Source organism: Mobula hypostoma, chromosome 24 (assembly GCF_963921235.1).
Source record: "Mobula hypostoma chromosome 24, sMobHyp1.1, whole genome shotgun sequence".
NCBI lineage: Eukaryota > Metazoa > Chordata > Chondrichthyes > Myliobatiformes > Myliobatidae > Mobula > Mobula hypostoma.
In genome coordinates this window covers 37409548-37429067 of record NC_086120.1, presented here as the reverse complement: position 1 = coordinate 37429067, position 19520 = coordinate 37409548, and the positions used below count along the sequence as shown (strand labels likewise).

General features: G+C 38.7%; 1 protein-coding gene across 5 annotated transcripts in view; it reads left to right on the top strand.

Moving 5' to 3' along the window:
* The window catches only part of LOC134337406 (mesoderm induction early response protein 2-like), a 104855-nt gene that overhangs the window by 52237 nt on the left and 33098 nt on the right, over positions 1–19520 (top strand). For all 5 annotated transcript variants that reach the window (XM_063032375.1, XM_063032372.1, XM_063032377.1 and 2 more), the window contains 5 exons: positions 4997–5085; positions 8502–8574; positions 12141–12292; positions 12919–13000; positions 15553–15647. In XM_063032375.1, coding sequence (XP_062888445.1) covers positions 4997–5085; positions 8502–8574; positions 12141–12292; positions 12919–13000; positions 15553–15647 — 491 coding nt within the window. The remainder of the gene's footprint in view (positions 1–4996; positions 5086–8501; positions 8575–12140; positions 12293–12918; positions 13001–15552; positions 15648–19520) is intronic.

Here is a 19520-nt window from a genome sequence, read left to right as displayed (position 1 = left end):
AATCAAAATAGGACATACATGGTAAATGATAGGGCATTGAAGAATGCAGTAGAACAGAGGGATCTAGGAATAATGGTGCATAGTTCCCTGAAGGTGGAACCTCATGTGGATAGGGTGGTGAAGAAAGCATTTGGTATGCTGGCCTTTATAAATCAGAGCATTGAGTATAGGAGTTGGGATGTATTATTGAAATTGTACAAGGCATTGATGAGGCCAAATTTGGAGTATTGTGTACAGTTTTGGTCACCGAATTATAGGAAAAATGTCAACAAAATAGAGAGAGTACAGAGAAGGTTTACTGGAATGTTACCTGGGTTTCATCACTTGAGTTACAGAGAAAGGTTGAACAAGTTGGGTCTTTATTCTTTGGGACGTAGAAGGTTGAGGGGGGACTTGATAGAGGTATTTAAAATTATGAGAGGGATAGATAGATAGAGTTGACGTTGATAGGCTTTTTCCAATGAGAGTGGGGGAGATTCAAACAAGAGGACATGAGTTGAGAGTTAAAGGGCAAAAGTTTAGGGGTAACATGAGGGGGAACCTCTTTACTCAGAGTGGTGGCTGTGTGGAACGAGCTTCCAGCAGAAGTGGTTGAGGCAGGTTCGATGTTGTCGTTTAAAGTTAAATTGGACAGCTATATGCACAGGAAAGGAATGGAGGGTTACGGGCTGAGTGCAGGTCGGTGGGCTAGGTGCGAGTAAGAGTTCGGCGCAGACTAGAAGAGCCGAGATGGCCTGTTTTCGTGCTGTAATTATATGGTTATAGAATGGAATGGAATGTTTCAGGAAGCAGGAGGAAATTCAAATAAGGTAAAAAGGTAAATTGGATCTTGGTTACTAACCGTAAAAAAAAAGAAGAGTTTGAGCTGGAACGAGTGAAAGTGAGAGCAGGGTAGAAATCAAGATTAGCAAAAGGTAATGTTTGAGTGGAGGATTGGAGTGTGTAACAACACCAACATACTAATGTACTGGAAAAGAGGCAAGGGAAGGTGCTTAAGTGAGGACAAGAAGTGCACCATGTATTCCATAAAGAAATTTGGGTAACTTGGATCATTATGGGTTGAAAACCATTGTGGCTATCATTATTGATTGAAAAGCAGTACATGGAATTAGAGAAGTTGTTCAGTGTGATCATTTCAATTAAGCAAAGGAATCTGGTGGTGGAAGGAAAACTGGTTGAGCCTCTATTCAAAGGGGAAGCAAGTCCAAGAAGATGGGAGGCAATAGCTGGTTTAGTTATGGGGCATGGACTAGGGCAGTGGTAGGCAACCTTAAGCACAAATGATTTTCTAGCATGCGCTATTCATTAATTTGAGGCAAAACATAATTAGATGTATTTAAATGGATAATTCCCATATTTCCAGTTTTTTATGGCATTTATCTGGCCTACCGTTCACTTATTAATATGCGATCCGGCCCACAGAGGCAAAAAAGTTGCCGACCCCTGGACTAGGGCATGTGGAAAGAATATCAATGAGAAGGTATTCTATAGGTACCGACCATAATTCAGTTTGACGTTAACATTGTTGTGGTAAAAGTTAGGAGTCAATGTGCACAGGTCCACAGAACCTTCTGCATAGGTTAGGTTGCAGGAGAGGTCAATATGCCAATTAAAATGACATATGCTATTCTTATCCTCTATTTATTGAGATACTGACTACAGGTCGACCTTCACTAATCTGGCTTAATGGTTTTATGCACACATTCTTTCTCTCACTCTCCTTTTTCTCCCTCTGTCCCTCTGAATATACCTCTTGCCCATCCTCTGGGTCACCCCCCCCCCTTGTCTTTCTTCCCGGACCTCCTGTCCCATGATCCTCTCGTATCCCCTTTTGCCTATCACCTGTCCAGCTCTCGGCTCTATCCCTCCCCCTCCTGTCTTCTCCTATCATTTTGGATCTCCCCCTCCCCCTCCAACTTTCAAATCCCTTACTCAGTCTTCCTTCAGTTAGTCCTGACGAAGGGTCTCGGCCTGAAACGTCGACTGCACCTCTTCCTATAGATGCTGCTTGGCCTGCTGCGTTCACCAGCAACTTTGATGTATGTTGCTTGAATTTCCAGCATCTGCAGAATTCCTGTTGTTTGCGTTTAAAAACAGTACTTGGATGATTACTTGGAAAAGCTGTTACTTGTAGCTGTGGAAGGCATCATTAGGCTTGGGAAATTTTTCTGTCTGCCAAAGACAGAAGTTGTTAAATAATCACCACCTATGGTGTATTTTCTGATTTTACAAGCAAAGGGTTCACAGGCTATAATGTGGGATGGCGTGTGAGAGTATTAGGTGAAAGAAAATCAGCTGGTTGGAACCAATAATGTAGAAATAGTTGAAGTACTGAAGATGTCAGAAAACTTTGTAGATGGAGATGGGAAGAAGCTGGAAGACATGAAAGAGGATAGACCACAGTTAGAAATAAATTAATATACTAAGCAAGAACTGGCAGTACTGATTCTACTGGTACAGTACTCCTTTAGACAATAGGGAGAGGTCTGTATTGAGGAACAAGGTTGGAAGCTGGAAGGATGATTACTAAAATGTAAAGCAGAGCATGTCAAATGTGCACATAACTATTAAAGTGCATATGTATACATTGTAAGAATGAGTATTATTTACAAATCAAAAGTACTAGTACCCTAATAAATTTGCATTTTTTTAATAGAATGACTGTTGCTAAAATCATTTTTAAAGAGAGATTAAGGAAAAAAAATGCACAACTTTCATAGATCATTCTTGGATTGCTCCAAATTTCCTAAGTCATTGAAGTACCTTTTACCTTTGTAAGCAAGTTTGAAAACTTACTTGCTCATGTAGCATTGCTGTCAGATAAATGACCAAACATTGATTGTATGGTGGGAAACAATAGTCAGATTGACTAGGAGGTAGAGACATGGTCCACAAGGGAGAAATTAAAAGCTTTCAAAGCTATTTTTCACTGTGTAGGTCCCTAATATTAAAAGTCATTTTTAATAGCTGTCCTAAATTAAATAAAAAGATGTACATTTTTTTGTTAGTTTTAAGGATTATGACTTACTTTTTGGAGGACTGGACAGGTATTAAAATCCCTTCATAGGCTCAATTCTTCCAGCATTCCTGAAGAATTCTCCACTGGAGTTTCATTAGCCATAAATACAAATTATTGATTTGGAATGTGAACAATTCACTATGTCACCTAAAAAAAAAAAGATTTGTTTGCTTGCTTCCAGTTAGTTTTAAAATGATTTTCAATGCTTGTTCTAATTTTACATACCATCATTTTCTCCTTTTTTAAAATGGGCTTCTTTATAAGTGTAGACCACAGTCTTCGCATCAGTAGTGCAGTAGAAGTGAGCAGTATTGTTTGATCACTTAACTATACCTGGTCAAGTGATAATCCTATAGTTTACGTGGACTGGTATAATGCATCACTCATCTACACTTCGAATTCTATTTCTGACATTGATGTGAACTCCAAAATCAGCTTCAAAACCTAGAGAAACAAAATTTCACAAATTCAAGAACATTTCCTTTCATCCAAAGGCTACTAGATTTTAATAGCCGGTGATTGACTGTTTGAATAATTTAAGGGATTTTTATGGAGGTAATCTAGAACTTGTGGGAGATGTTCTTTGAGAGGAGGAAATCACCTTTTGACATGTGGAACCCAGACATTTAACTTGAGAGAACTAACAAAATGATCACCAGCTTTTACTGTGTACATTATGATATGCTGAGTTTCCACTGAAACCAGCAATGGAAAACAATGTCACAGTGTTATATGTGCTTGCATGCTATCTGCTTGACAGAACAGTCAGTGAAAAATTAATCCTTGAGTAAATAGCCATCACTGACTTGGGTGCAAACTTACTTCAGTGCTGTGGGTTGAAGAAACTTTAGAATAGGAACACAAGTTTACAATTAAAATTTTGGCAAAAAGAGCCAAAAATGCTTCAGTTGGGTTCTTGCATCACAAAAATAGGCTGTTTACAAGTTACATAATTTACCTCTTGGAGCCTCTTCCAATCACCTAATTTTGCTGGGATTTTCTAAACATTTTCCTTTGTGCTTGAAAAATTTCCCTTAATGCATTTATGCTATTTCTATCTCCATGCTTACCATATTGAGTCCCTTAATAATTAAAGACTGTATTGAGCCTTAATTTATTTGTTCTTTCCAGATAAATATATTCCTCATCTGTGGCATCATTCTAGTAGATCTTTGCCTGGACTCTGTCTAGTGCCTCTGTCCTCTGTATAATTTGGACTTAAGATGTATACATGCTTTAGTCAATATGTCATCTAGTATTCACTATTCACAGATTACAGAATAGAATGGAAACCTGTTACTTTGTGCATCCTAGCAATGTCAACCCATTAATGCAAAAATAGGAATAAGTAGTGATAACTTAGATTAGAAATTTTTAGCCAATATTAAGGATAGTCAAGGTACAAAGAAGGACCCCCTTGGTGCTTGCACTACAATTCACCAGCCTTTTATTTTAAAAAACTGAGGAAACATTGGTGGGTTAAGATCCTATTTAGAATGCTCCCGAATTATTTAAAACCTTCAGCCAAGTATATTCCTTTGCATGTTTGTGTGGTTTGAGAAAAATTGGCTTCAGTTTTTGATGAGTTAACTAGTATATAACTACGAATAAATTCTTCTCAAGCTTCCAACCGGGTACAGGTATCAATTATAACCGATGTTTCAGTGACAGACTCTGCCACCTTCACCGGGGATGATGCCTGAAGATAGTAGTGTTTGTCATCGAAATGTTGGTTGTAATTGATATCCGTACCCAGCTGGAAGCCCAAGAAGAGTTTATTTGTCAGATACGCCGGGAAAGTGTTAGATCCTAGTAGCTAACTGTTTCAGCTATTAAGTATCTACAGATGACTAAGAGAGTCCATTCTTGAATTTCACACCGGTAAACCTGCATGAAGTGAAAATAAGTTACTGCTCCTGTCAATTGTATTTAATTACTAAATTTGCATATTAATCACCGATTTTATTTGATTTCTAGCAAATTCTATTGAAGATGATAAGGAACTTTCATTAACGGATGAGGATTCTGAAGAAGATGATTCCATTTTGTCAAATGACTGTAAAAAGGTTTGTGCATGCGAACATGAGACTGATAAAGGATGTATGCTACTGTAGATGTTTAAGTTCAGAAGAGATACCGCCATTACAGTATATGACATTGGACAATTTTTGTAACTACAATAAAATGCTTGTTCTTGTCACGGTTGTTCCATCTTTTACATCCACTTTGTATCATTTTTATCTTTCCCCACTTTCGTTGTTTTTGATAACACTTCACGTTGTTGAGATGGCATATAACTGTGATACTCATCTTGCAAAATCTGTGTTTTAATTCCAACCCATTTCTTCATACCTTATATCTGCTAAGATGCCAGAAGTTGCATCGTTACTGAACTAAGACATGGATAATAGAAAGGAAAGCATAAAAGCTTTCATTATATTTTGAATGGTAGCTGGATATATGAGGTGGACAAGTGATAATATTTGTAAGGTTTATTTTACTAAATTGTTGACTGCAGTATGAAGTTAAGGTAGTAACATATATGGGTACAACCTGAATAATCCAACGTGCTCAGGAATTTGATGCCAGGCTCATGGAGCTTCTGGGCTATTGGATCTTATTTTTTTTTAAACTGTTGCACAGTGTTACAAGAAATTTTCTAGAAAATCCAATAGGTCTACAGGGAGTACAGGAAATGGGATCCTGCTCGGTTTAAACAGAGCACAGGAAATGGCCCTACTGGTGTGAATGGGAATCTGGGAATCAAGGCCCCTTTGAAACCTCTGAGGGGTGAGTATAAACAGTGAGGGAACTGGAGCTCTAGCAAGTCAGAAGGGAGCAGTGGTCTGGGTGAGTGAGGGGGGCCTGGCAAATGTTACCTGGAAAGCCAGATGCTGAATTGTTGGGATTTCCAAAAGATTGAATAGCAGATTATAGCAATTTTGCTGTACTGGGTTTTGTTATAAGAAGTTTAGATTATAGAGATGGCTGTCTAAATTTATTCTAAATCTGTCTGAAACCTACTAAGAGGTATGATTGAATAGGTTAAAATAAAAGGCTATAGTAAAGATGTTCATTGTGGGTGTAGAAGCCGTGTATCTATTTTTCAATTTGAAGAATCCATGTATCTATTTTGTGTCTTTATTGTATTTTTGCAGTGTGTTTATTATGGGTAGTCTGTCAGGTGGGTTGGGGCATGGTAGAATCAAATGAGTATCGTTATGTGTTCACGCTTTGGGTTAGTTCGTTGTTAGCCAGAGGAAATGAGCCATGGGATATGACATTTTTTTGTTAATGGCTTAAATACGCTAACTTTGCTAATTGGAATGCTAATTTAGTTTGACTGCTGATTATGTATGGTATCCTTTATGGAAAGGAAAGGCAGCAAGTCCTGATTAATTAGTAATAGAGCAAATTATCACCCTTGAAGGTTATGGAATTGAAAAACTTACTGATTTAATCAATGACATTTATGAGACTGGAATAATACCAGAAGAGATGAAAAAATCAGTATTTATCGCTCTTCCAAAGAAACCTGGAGCAATAGAATGTGAATTACATAGGACCATGTTTAATGAGTCATATCACCAAGGTACTTCTAAGAATTTTGATGACAAGAGTTAAAAGTAAGATACAAGCTGAAACAGGCAAAGAACAATGTGGTTTTGTGAAAGACAAGGGTAGAGGAAACACAATATTGATGTTAAGGATACTATCAGAACGAGCTATTCAAGTGCAAAAAGATTTGTTTGTTTTATCAACTACACAGAAGCATTTGATAAAGTGAAGCACAACTCTGAAATATTACAGAAAACTCTAGATCTAGATTCAAAATTTCCCCCTGGAATCAATAAAGTATGACTATGACTATGAAAGACCTCCGCCTAATCAGAAATCTGTACTGGGAACAAACTGCCGCAGTAAGAATAGATGAAGAAGTGAGTCAGTTTACGAAAATCAAGAGAGGCGTTAGACAAGGGTGTGTTTTCTCCACTGATTTGTATAATGTGTACAGTGAAACAATATTACAAAAAATAAGAGACATCTTGGGAATCAAAGTTGGCGGTGAAAACATCAATATTTTCAGATATGCAGATGACACTGTGTTAATTGCAAGTACAGAGGAAGAACTACAAAACTTAATTGATATAGTTGTTGAAGAAAGTGCAAAAATGGGTCTATCTATCAATTGCAAAAAGACAGAATGTATGGTGATAGCCAAAAAGAAGGAGAATCCTATCTGCAGGCTGAGAATAAACGGGGAAGACAGAAAACAATTACAGAACTTTTGCTACTTAGGAAGCTGGGTGACATCAGATGGCAGGTGCGATATGGACATCAAAAGAAGAATAGGGATGGCGAAATTTCCTTCGTTTGTAGATAATTTCTCTTACTGTGGACTGATGGATATTGGAGTCCTGAGAAATGCTCTTGTAGCCTTTTCCAACTTCATGCATCTCTACAGTTCTTTTTCTGAGCTCCTTTGAAAATTCTTTTGATCGAACCATGGTGCACATAAATATTTCTTTCTTGAGAAGTGCGGGCTTATGTCAGTAACGTGATTTTGTGTGTCTTTTTATAGGGCAGGGCACCTCTACAACCCACACCTCCAGTCTTATCTCATTGATTGGAACAGCTGATTCTCAATAGCTTTTGTAAAAGGCATTATCTCAGGGGTTCACATATTTTTTTTGAACCTAGACTGTGATTGCTTAGATGGTGTTCTCAGTATTGATGATAAGAAGCGCAATTGTTCATGTGTTATTAGTTTAGGCAGATTGTGTTTGGCAATTATTGTCTTTAAGTGAACATCAGACCACATTTTTGAGTAATTAATGCAGAAAACCAGGTAATTGCAAAGGGTTCACAAACTTTTTCTTGCAACTGTACATAAAATAGGATGATTTTCTGCTCTTTTACATTTTCTTTGGCAATTGAAACCATCCATCAACTGGAAGACAAGTTTATTGCCCATTCCTAATTGCCTGTGAACTGTATGGGTTATTTTGGAGAGCATTTAAGAATCAAGCAAACTTATAGATCTGGAGTCGTATTTATGTTGGATGACAAACCTCCACTATTGGGTATAATCCAGTCATGCCTGATTTTTTATAAAAAACTGAAAAATATTGTCAATTCTATGCATTTAAAAAATAATTAAGAATGTTAAATGAATATATAGTCCTCAACCTCCCTGACTGAATTTAAACTCTAATCTCCAGATTGTTAGTACAACCTGGGTTACTAATTTAACTGCTGTGTTACCTCCATACCCAATGGGGTTGATTCTATGTTTGAGTGACTACAACTTGTCCTGTATATTACAAATCTAAGCATTATCTTGACCTTAGTGAAGATTCCTAATTGTGTAATAGGCTTTGGTTAGATGCAGTTGTGTATTAAATCCTTTGGATAGAATTTGAGAATGTATTTTATACCCTGCAAGATAACTTGACAAAGTGTGTGTTTTGATTTACTTTAGGAAATTATGATTGGTCCTCAATATCAAGCTCCAATTCCACCTTTTATAAGCAAATATAGGCAGAATGAAAAAGGTAAGATCAGAAAATGGTCTAAGTTCGTTCCTGGTTACGGTTTTTAACAAATTACTTTGTTTCCTCAGCTTTGTAGTTCTTACTATTGTGGATTGATGTGGATGAAAATATTGTTTTGTTATAGAAATGAAAAAAATTGGGAGCAGGAACAGGAGCAGACAACTTGGCCATCTAGTATAGTTGTGACTAATCAGTCTTCTGTCTTAATATCACATTCCTACTATATCCCCATACTCCTGATTGCTTTTTATATCTAGAAATCTAACTCCTTAAATATTTTCAGCAATCGTACTTGCTCATCCTGAAGCAGAGAATTCCACAAGTTCTTCATTCTGGGGTGTTGAAATTTCTTCTCGTCACAGTCCTATATATCAAAATTGCTAAACTCTAGTGAATGTAGCCCATGCTATCCTTATGTAACAGTTCCATTACTCTTGGAATAGTTGGCAAACTATTGGTGTATTCCCTCCCTGCCAGCTATATCCCTTCTTGGGGATGGAGACCAAAACTGCACACAGTACTCCAGGCGTGGTCAGCGTAATTGTAGCAAGGTCGCCATATCCTGTACTCAAATCTCAATCCAGGCCAAATATCTTCAAATATGAATTGTTTGCTGTACCTACCTGTATGCTTTAAGTGACTTGTTACAAGGACACCCAGAACCCAGAATTTATCTTCTCATTAAAAGAACCTTCTGTCCTCTTTGCTAAATTCTAAACTGTCCCCAGTCATCAGGCCTGCTTTTTTTTTTTACCTTTCTGATATTTATATATCCTATTTCTATCAAATACTATCCCAAATTTTCTTTTGTAAACTGTCTTTCTAAACTTATTTTTGTGCCAGACAGCAATGAAAACTTGTGATAAACCATATTAACATTCTTTAAATATTATCCATTGTCTTTCTGCTGTCAACCCATTTAAAAAAAAACTTCCCTAGTCTTCATAGCTTCTCAGATTAAAGATTAGAAAGAGATTGAAGGCTAGCTTTATTTGCCACATCCAATGAAATGTGTTTTGTGCGTCAGCAAGCGTAACACAGTCTGATGATTGTGCTAGGGACTGCCTGTAAGAGTTGCCACACTTCTGCTGCCAGTATAGCATGCTTGCTGACATTGATCAAACGATCATGTGCTTATTCACTGAATAAGCACATTTTATATATGCCCATTAAATTTATTTTGTTTTGGCTCAGTGGTTGCTGTGTTAATAATTGATAATTAATGATGGCGATTAATATTTAGGGTTTCCTATTATACTGTTAGTGCTTGACATTAAAGTATCATTCTCATTTTGTTTTGTCTTTATATATTTTTAGCAATGCAATTTTTTTTAAATGTAGATTATTTGTAAATGTATTTACAGAGAAACATGCTTCTGTCAAGCTTTGTTCTAGCACGTGAATTGTGAAAATCACATCCCTATATGGTAGGCAATTGAGTTTCAATCAAGTGGTCAATAGTGTCAGTCCATGGTCTCCTCTACTTCCACAATGAAGCCATTCTCATGTTGGAGGAGCAACACCTCATATTGGGTAGCCTCCAACCTGATGGTATGACAGTGATTTGCACTAACTTCTGATAATATTGCCCCCTTTTCTTCACTCTTCTATTCCCCACTCTGGTTCCTCTCTTACCTTTTCTCTTCTCCTCATCCTCCTGTGAACTTCCCCATGGTGCTGCTCCTCCTTCCCTTTCTCTCATGGCCCACTCTTCTCTCCAGTCAAATTTCTTTATCTTTAGCCCTTTACCTTTTCCACCTATCACCTTCCAGCTTCTCACTTCATTCTCCACCACTCCCCAAAACTGGCTTCAACTACCACTTTCTAGCTTGTACTCCTTCACCTTCCTATTCTGGCTTCTTCCCCCTTCCTTTCCAGTCACGATGAAGGGTCTCGGCCTGAAACATCAACAGTTTATACTTTTCTATAGATGTTGTCTGACCTGCTGAGTTCCTCCAGTGTTTGTATGTGTCACTGTGGATTTTCAGCACCTGCAGAATTTCTTGTGTCTATAAATTCCACTTTGCATTCTCCATAATGTTTTTCTTCCTGTTAAGTCCATCATTCCTTCTGGGGCTTAGGCTGCCGACAGCAACCCACCAGAGTCCTCTGTGCTGGACTAGTCTTTCAAGTTGTCCCCAGGTATAGCCCATCTTGCGTCTTCTAGGTGAAGATCCTTCCTCTCCCAGGATTGAGGACTATAGCACTTCTGTTGGTGTTTCTATAGCTCTGGGTATTTACAGGATGGGATTGCTAGCCCCATTCCCAACCATCCTTTCTTCACAGCTGGGTGTGGGACAGTGCATGGCAGAGTTACTCAATAACATTATTCACTAATAAAAGTCGATATAAGCAGTGTGATACCCTAATAGAGTTTGGTGCACAAGTGACTGCAGGTGCTGAAATCTGGAGTAGCAGACAAAGTGCTGGAGGAACTCGACAGGTCAGGCATAGATCCATTGGTCCATTGATGCTGCCTGACCTGTTGAGTTCTGGCAGCTTTTTGTGTGATTCTCCAGAGTTTGCTGCATGCCTGGGCACCATTTCGGTGATTTCATGTGCATGACCTGCAAATAGCCTAGCTTCTCATGAAACCTGTTGTCATATCTGGGAGTGGGAACCTGCGTCGGTGGATAATCTTCGGCAGAATATGAAAATGTGACTGCAATTCTGCCTTGATGCGCTTTCTCCACTTATGTTACCAGTGCCTTTCTTGCATTCCCCTTTCCATGTGACCTGGATTAGATCTGTGACTTGTCTGGTTTCCTTTTCACTCTGCAGTAGCTTGATTTCAAGTAATATGCTTTTAAAAAGGCCTCTTCTTCACCACACAATCCCTTGCCCCTTTTGCTCTACACCTCTACAGAATTTTACTTTGGTGGGCTTTTTTTTTGTAATAATATTTCAAAATTAGCTTCCCCTTCTGTGGAATCTCACTGAAGCTAAATACTTGCCTTCTGCAAGCTAAAATGTTATAAACTTCTCGTCTGATACTCACCTAGGATGTAGAAAGTGTCCATTTTATCAAAATTTCTTAATCCTCCTACTGTAAATATCCACTAAGAACTTAACAGTTTGTGCAGTGTTTATTTCTGCCATCTTTATATGCATTGGATATTGGCATATAGTTGGATTCTGTACAAAGTATTCAAAATCCAGTAATTGGGGTTTGCAGTTTTTATCTGGCATTGATCATGTTGTGAAAAGAGGAACCTATGAAACACAGTGACGCACTGTATTCTCAGATTTTTAAAAAACATGGCTGCAGCTTTTCAGCATCTAACAATTCAAAATCTATTGAAGAAGATTACAAATGGAAAAAAGTAAAGAGTTTGTTAGTAAAAGAATATTTATATTTTACAACTAATTTATTGAATTGAAAGCACTGGAAGATATTGGGATGTTAAAGCACTAAATGCATGTTTTATCAGTTAAGTATGTATATTTTGAGATACCAGGTTCTGTTTTTTACTTAGGGTGAATAATTTTGTTGAGGTTCTAATAACATTGATTCAGTTTTGAATGATTTGTATTTGGTGCATTTGTTCTTTCTTCCACACCATTAGTTTATGATAATGAAGACCAGTTGCTATGGGATCCCTATGTTCTCCCAGAAAGAAGAGTCGAAGAGTTTCTGTACAAAGCAGTAAAGAGATCGAGAGAAGAAAAAATAACAGAGAACTTGCCTGAAGGAATACTTGTAAAAGATAGTGAACAGGTGAGTAACCAGTCAATATACTGTAACTCAACTTCTGTTGAGTCTTGTGCTCCTTTCTGTGTAGGTCTGTTGGTATCTTAAATCCAAGCCGATTCCAAATTAAATAATTTTTTAAAAAGATATCCGGGGTAAATTCTGCTTCAAGAGCACTTCAAAGATAACATGTTGCAAAAAGGATTTTCTTTAATACTAGGCTCTACTTGAAGGGTACTTGTCATCGTAGACATATTCCCAAATATACACAACAGAAAGGGCTTTGTATACACTATTATGTATACACTGTCACTGTTTATTTATGGAAGCCATGAACCAATAACATTCAACCATGTGGAGCAAGCAATTAACTTGCATCCATTTATATAACTTGAAAACATTACTACTTGAAATAAATTAGAGATTTTTAAAGCATGTGTGAGTTGCCATTTGGTTCTGATTGATCTCCCTCCAATCTCCCCAGTTTTGATGTTTGCAGTACTTTCTATATTTTTTAAAATATTTTTATTTATTGAAGATATCAAAGTAATTTCAGTAACAAATATTGCTTATATTACCTTCATCTGATCATTTTTCAGAAAGTAGTGCTTCTGATCTATGGATCAATTTCCAATCTGTCTTTAACTCCATAGGCTTTATATGAGCTCGTGAAATGCAATTTTAATGCTGAGGAAGCTCTCAGAAGACTAAGATTTAATGTCAAGGTGGTACAAGGTATGCTTCCATTTTGTTTTGAATGCCTTTTCTAATCACTAACATTACGTAAATTATTCAAGTTGGATGAGATATCTGTCACTAGTGTTTTCCACGTGGTATCACTTTTAATGCTAATTGTGTTTAGAGCAGTATGAAGAATTGAAAGACCTTTGGGGTCCTGCTTTTCAGCTTTCTTCCTAGACTCCTACATTCACCCTTTTCCTAGCTGTGTCATTGGTACCAATATATACAACTCCATTCCCCTCCTCCCCACCATGCTTCCCTCTGAGCCACAGAGCCAGTCTCAGGGCAGAGACCTGTTCGCTGTAACTTCCCCAGGTAGGTTACTCACCCCCTCCATCAATGATATCCAGAGCAGTATACTTGTTATTGAGAGGAACAGCCACAAGGGTACACTGCACTAACTGCCTATTCTCTTTTCCCTCATCCGACAGTCACCCACCTATGTGGTTCCTGCAACTTAGATGTGAGTGCCTCCCCATAGCTCTTACCTTTCAACTCCTCATTCTCCTGAATGATCTGTAGGTCGTCCAGTTCCAGCTGTAGTTCACTTTCCATAATACAGCCTAAAAAGAGTTGTAGCTGGATGACTTTTTGCAGGTGTAGTCATCAGGGACACTGGAGGTCACCATCAAACTTCCCACATTATACAAGAGGAATGCACATTCCCTGGGTTCTGTTCCTGTTCAATACCTGTTAGAGTCAATTGTTAAGGACGAGGTGATGGGGTACTTGGTGACACAGTCAGCATGGTTTCCTTCAGAGAAAATCCTGCCTGTTGAACCTGTTGGAATTCTTTGAAGAGATTACAAGTAGGATAGATTAAAGGGGATGCAGTGGATGTTGTATATTTGGGCTTTTTAGAGGGCTTTGACAAGGTGCCACACAGGATGCTGCTTACCAAGTTAAGAGCCCATGGTATTACAAGAAAGTTACTAACATGGTTAGAGCCTTGGCTGATCTTAGGAGGCAGCGAGTAGGAATATAAGAATCCTTTTCTGGTTGGCTGCTAGTGACTAGTGGTGTTCCGCAGGGTTTGGTGTTAGGACCACTTCTTTTTATGCTGTATATAAATGATTTAGATTATGGAATAGATAGCTTTGGTGCCAAGTTTGCAGATGATATGAAGATTTGTGGAGGGGCAGTTAGTGTTGCGGAAACAGGTAGGATGCAGACGGACTTAGACAGATTAGGAGAATGGGCAAGAAAGTGAAAAATGGAATACAATGTTGGAAAATGCATGGTCATGCACTTTGGTACTAGAAATAAATGTGTGGACTATTTTCTAAAAGTGGAGAAAATCCAAAAATTTAAGGTGCAAAGGGACTTGGGAGTCCTTGTGCAGAACACCCTAAGGGTTAACTTGCAGGTTGAGTTGGTGGTGAGGAAGACAAATGCCATGTTAGCATTCATTTCAAGTGGTCTAGAATACAAGAGCAAGGATGTGATGCTGAAGCTTTATAAAGCACTGATGAGACCTCACCTTGAGTATTGTGAGCAGTTTTGGGCCCCTCATCTTTGAAAGGATGTGCTGGCATTGGAGAAGGTCCAGAGAAGGTTCACAAAGATGATTCCAGGAATGAAAAGGTTTTCATACTAGGAACATTTGATGGCTCTGGGTCTGTACTCGCTGGAATTGAGAAGAATGAGGGGGGATCTCATGGAAACCTTTCAAATGTTGAAAGGCCTAGACAAAGTAGATGTGGAAATGATGTTTCCCATGGTGGGAGAGTCTAGCACAAGAGGGCATAGCCTCAGGATAGAGGGGTGCCCTTTCAAAACAGAGATGCATTCTTTAGCCAAAGGGTGGTGAATTTGTGGAATTCACTGCCACATGCAGCTGTTGAAGCCAGGTCATTGGGTGTATTTAAGGTAGAGATTGATAGGTTCTTGATTGGACATAGCATCAAAGGTTATGGGGAGAAGGCCGGGAACTGGGGTTGAGGAGGAGAAGAAAAAAGGATCAGCCATGATTAAATGGCAGAGCAACTTGATGGGCTAGATGGCCTAATTCCGCTCCTACGTCTTATGGTCTTATAGTAAAGAGAGAAAGAGATACTTATCAGAAACTCACTTTAGCCCCCGCCTCTTCTTGTCTCTGCCTCTTGAGTCAAAACCTTTACTCCCCACTCTAACCCTGTTAACTCCAGCACTTGCCACTCCACTTAAACCTAATGTCTTTTTATTGTCCCTTACTGAAACTCACAAGCAACAAGTGCTCGTTTCAGTGTTTCCTGCTCTTTCACAGATCTCATTCTCATTCATAATCTTTCAAAGTGAAACTCATGCAACGAGATTTGCTATTTTCACTGCCTTCTGCTCCCACTCATGATCTGGTATGTGAAACTGGCCAGCAAGTCCTAAAACTACCCCTTAAAATTTTGTCTTTGTGTGTATGTCTCTCCTTCTCCCTCGCCTTCTCTTCCTCTCTCCCCCGCCCCATAACTGTTTCTGTATTAATATGGATTGCAAATATTTTAACCATGTTTTAATTTATCATGCAGTTCTCATTCTGCATTGATTAAAGTGCCATGTTTTTGCATTTGCAGATGAACTGTGTTCCTGGAGTGAAGAGGAATGCAGAAATTTTGAACATGGACTTCGTGTCCACGGGAAAAACTTCCATCTGATACAGGCAAATAAGGTAATAAGAAATACAAAGAAGATTGCGGGTGCTGGATGCCTAAAATAAATACCAAACTTTATGGAAATAATATATAGGTAGTTCAGGTAGATTTGGTCTGGGGATGATCAAGTACTGATATACAAAAGGAAGTGCTGTCAGTGTGTCTTTGTGATGTGCGAGGAAATAAACACTTGAAGAAAACATACAGCCATGGGGAAAGTGAGTAAATTCCATGCAGCGTACCAGGGATTAGGATATGCTGATAGATAGATAATTGATCACGCAAAATTACGCTCCGTATAGTTGGATGATAGGTGAACCAAGGTGGAGTCACTAGGTAAGTAAGAATAAATGATGCACTTTGGGAAGTTAAATAAGTGTATGCATAGTAAATGGTAAGCACCAAGAAATGTTGATGAACAGAGGGGTCTTGAGGTTCAAATCTGTCAATCCATGATAGTTGCAAAGCATGTAGATGGGGTGGTGAACAAGGCATATGGCAAATTCTTTCTCCCTTGGGAGGGCCATGAAAACAAAAGGGTGTAAGCTTAAGGCGAGAGGAAGGATTTTTAAAGGGGACTTGAAGGGAATGTCTTTACAGAATGGTTGATATTTGGATTTGCTGTCACAGGTAGTGATGGAATCGGTTACATTGAAATGGACATTTGAACAGGCAGTGCATAAAAAGTTACAGGCCTAATGTGCAAAGCCGAGACATGTGGGCCTAAGAGCCTGATCCTTTCCTGTACGACTCATTGACTATAATAGGTCATATGGAAATAATTGAGGATTTGGAATTGTTTTGTAAGTGCTTTTGTTGAATGGGCACCACCTATGTCTTAAGGTCAAGAGATTTGCAGTCAGTTGCTCTGCCCCTGCAATTTGGCTAGCACTGCATGTTATAGTACAAGGGCAAAATATTACAAGTGTAAGGAATCTTAGAAAAAAAGAACTAGAAATACTTATCAGGGACTATATTATCTTTGGGGAGAGAAAATGACAATATCTTAGACCAGTGACATCTTTGTTTTGGTTCAAATTATTCATTATATATATATTAATGAGTTTTTGTCAAAATTAGCCAATCTCATGTTCAACAATTCCACATGCAGAAAGAAAATATGAAAATCATTGTGTGTAAATAGAATTGACAACTTGGTGTTTTGGCTTGTCAATTCTGTTAACCAGTTAAATTAGCAAATGTACCAAGCAGCTGCTGCTTATGAATTCCTAAGGATTTGGAATATCATTTTGCAGCCAGAACACTTATGCAAGTTGATCATTTTTTTCTTTGGCCTGTAACAAAGCTGGTTATTTTGGGGCATTTCTTTACGTTTAACAATACACAGTTAATACTCTTAAAGTAACACTGATTCCTTATGGCGTAGAGGTTATTTGCCCCATTGAGCCTTGGCTAGCTCTCAGAGGAATCCCATTTCCCCCACTTTCTTTTCTGTAACCTGTTGTCTTGCACACTTGTAACTCCCCATGCCTACTCTTGTAGCAATTCACAGTTGCCAAAGAACTTACTGGCCAGCACACCTTTGGGATGTAGGAGAAATTGGTCCACATGGTCACAAGGAAAATGTGCAAATAGCTCTGCAGGTCAAGATCAAGCACGAGTGGTACCTGCTGTACTACTTTACCTCATGTTTGGAAATGGAATGTGGTAGATGCAGCTAAACAGTTGACTGAAATTTGCTTGGGAAACTATTTCACATCCTCTGTGCTAAAACCATGCTCCCAGATTCACTGAAGGACTGAAAGAAATTTATTTTGCAAATACATTAAATAAAATAAATTGAACTTCCATTGCCCGTATGTTATCAAAGTGGGGAGAGATTATTCACGAAAGAAGAGTTCTTCTCATGGAGGCAGAAGGTATAAATAAAGTAAAAGATGAGTTGCTTGCATGGACAATTACTGCCAAAGATCAGTAAAAGAAGATGATAATAACAAATAGATTAAATATGTAAAAACACTTGAAATAATTGGTAGGAAGAAAAGAAATTGGTAAATTAGTTGCCATGTACCAAATTACAGTAAAGAACTTGCGTACTATTCACACAGAACATTGCATTGAGGTAGTACAGTTCAGGCAATAACAGAATTCAGAATAGTATTTTTGATAGTTTTTTTTATAGAGAAAAGTGCAGTGCAGGTCGACAATAACAAGGTAGATTGAGGACAAGTGCCCATGCTATCATACTAGAGTGCTGCTCAGTAGCCTTAAAAGCATGATGGAAGTTGTCAAGCTTGGTGGTATAATCTTTCAGGCTTTTGTATATTCGGCCCTTTGGGAGCAGGGAGAAGAGAGAATGTCCAAGGTGCTTTAGGGTGATTGATTATACTGACTAGTTTACCAAGGGAGTGAGAAGTATGCTGGTTTCGATGATGTACTGAGCTCTGCAATTTCTTGTGGTCATGGGCTGAATAGTTGCCAACCAGTCTGTAGCAGGATGATTTTCTGTGGTATATCAATTTAAAAATTGGGGAGTATCAAAGGGGACATGCCAGATTTCTTTAACCTCCTGATGTAGTAGAGGCAGTGGTGAGCTTACTTGGTTGTGCTGTCACTATAGTTGGACCAGAACACACTATTTGGTGATGTTCATTCCTAGGGACTTGCAATTCTTAAATGTCTTGACCTCCATACTGATGATGTAAGCAGGAGCATGTGCACTGCAACCCCCCCCGCCCCCAACGTCGCTGAAGTCAATGTCCAGCCCTTTTGTTTTGCTGACATTGAGGGAAGTTTTTCTGTCATGATACCATGCCACTAGGCTAACTCCTTCCTGTCCTCCAACTCATCAGTATTTGAGACGTGGCCCACTAGGTGGCATCATCCACAAATTGTTGAATTGAATTAGATCAGAACAGGACATGCCGTCATGAGTGTACAGGGAGTGGATTAGGGGGCTGAGAACATAACCTTGTGGGTGCCAGTGTTGAGGATAATTATGGTGGAAGGGTTGCTGTTTATGAATATAGTCTGTTGGCCAGGCAGTCAAGGATGCATTTGCAAAGGAGTCCCTAGTCTAGAAGTCTGGAGATGAGGTTTGATTTGACTTACAGTATTAAAGGCAGAGCTGTAGTCAACTAATGAATAGTCTGACATGTCTTTATTGTGCAGATGCTCCAGAGATGAGTATAGGGCCGGAGACATGATGTCTGCCATAGACCTGTTTTGATGGATAGGTGTATTGCAGTGGATTGAGGTTGTCTGGGAGGCTGGAATTGGCATGTGCTATGACCAGCCTCTCCAGGCACTTGATGATGCCAGAACCACAGGGTAGTCACAAAAGCAAAATAGCTTGTTTCCTTAGGTACTGGGCTGATAGTTATCCTGATGGATAATAGAATTAAATAGAATAATTATACAGATGGGATCCATCCTAATCTATAGCTACAAGTGAGTTACTTTATTGCTTGGTGCTGGTGAATGAAGAATTACAAAAGTAAAAGAGCTACAAGTAGATGAGAGCAGTATAATTGATGTTGTGCTTGCACGGATTTCCAAAAGATTTCTAACAATGGAGTTGGATACAGAAAACAATACTAGTGAGGTGCTTTTCAGACTGGAGACAAATATATGCTGATGTTTCTTGAGGAATTAGTTTTGATTCCATTATTATTTTTGATATGTAATATTCCAGAACTTGCTGAGTGTAACTCACTGCTAAGATATGCAGTTGGCCCAGGCTCACCTTTATGCTAGAAATTTGCAGCTAGTTGGTGAAGATATAAGAGATTGCTGATGCTGGAACCTGGAGCAACAAACAATCTGCTGGAGGAATTTAGTAGATTGAACTACATCATTTGTGGGTGAGGGGTTGTCGGTATTTCTGCTCGAAACCTTGAATCAATACTGAGAGTGAAGATGGGGTCTCC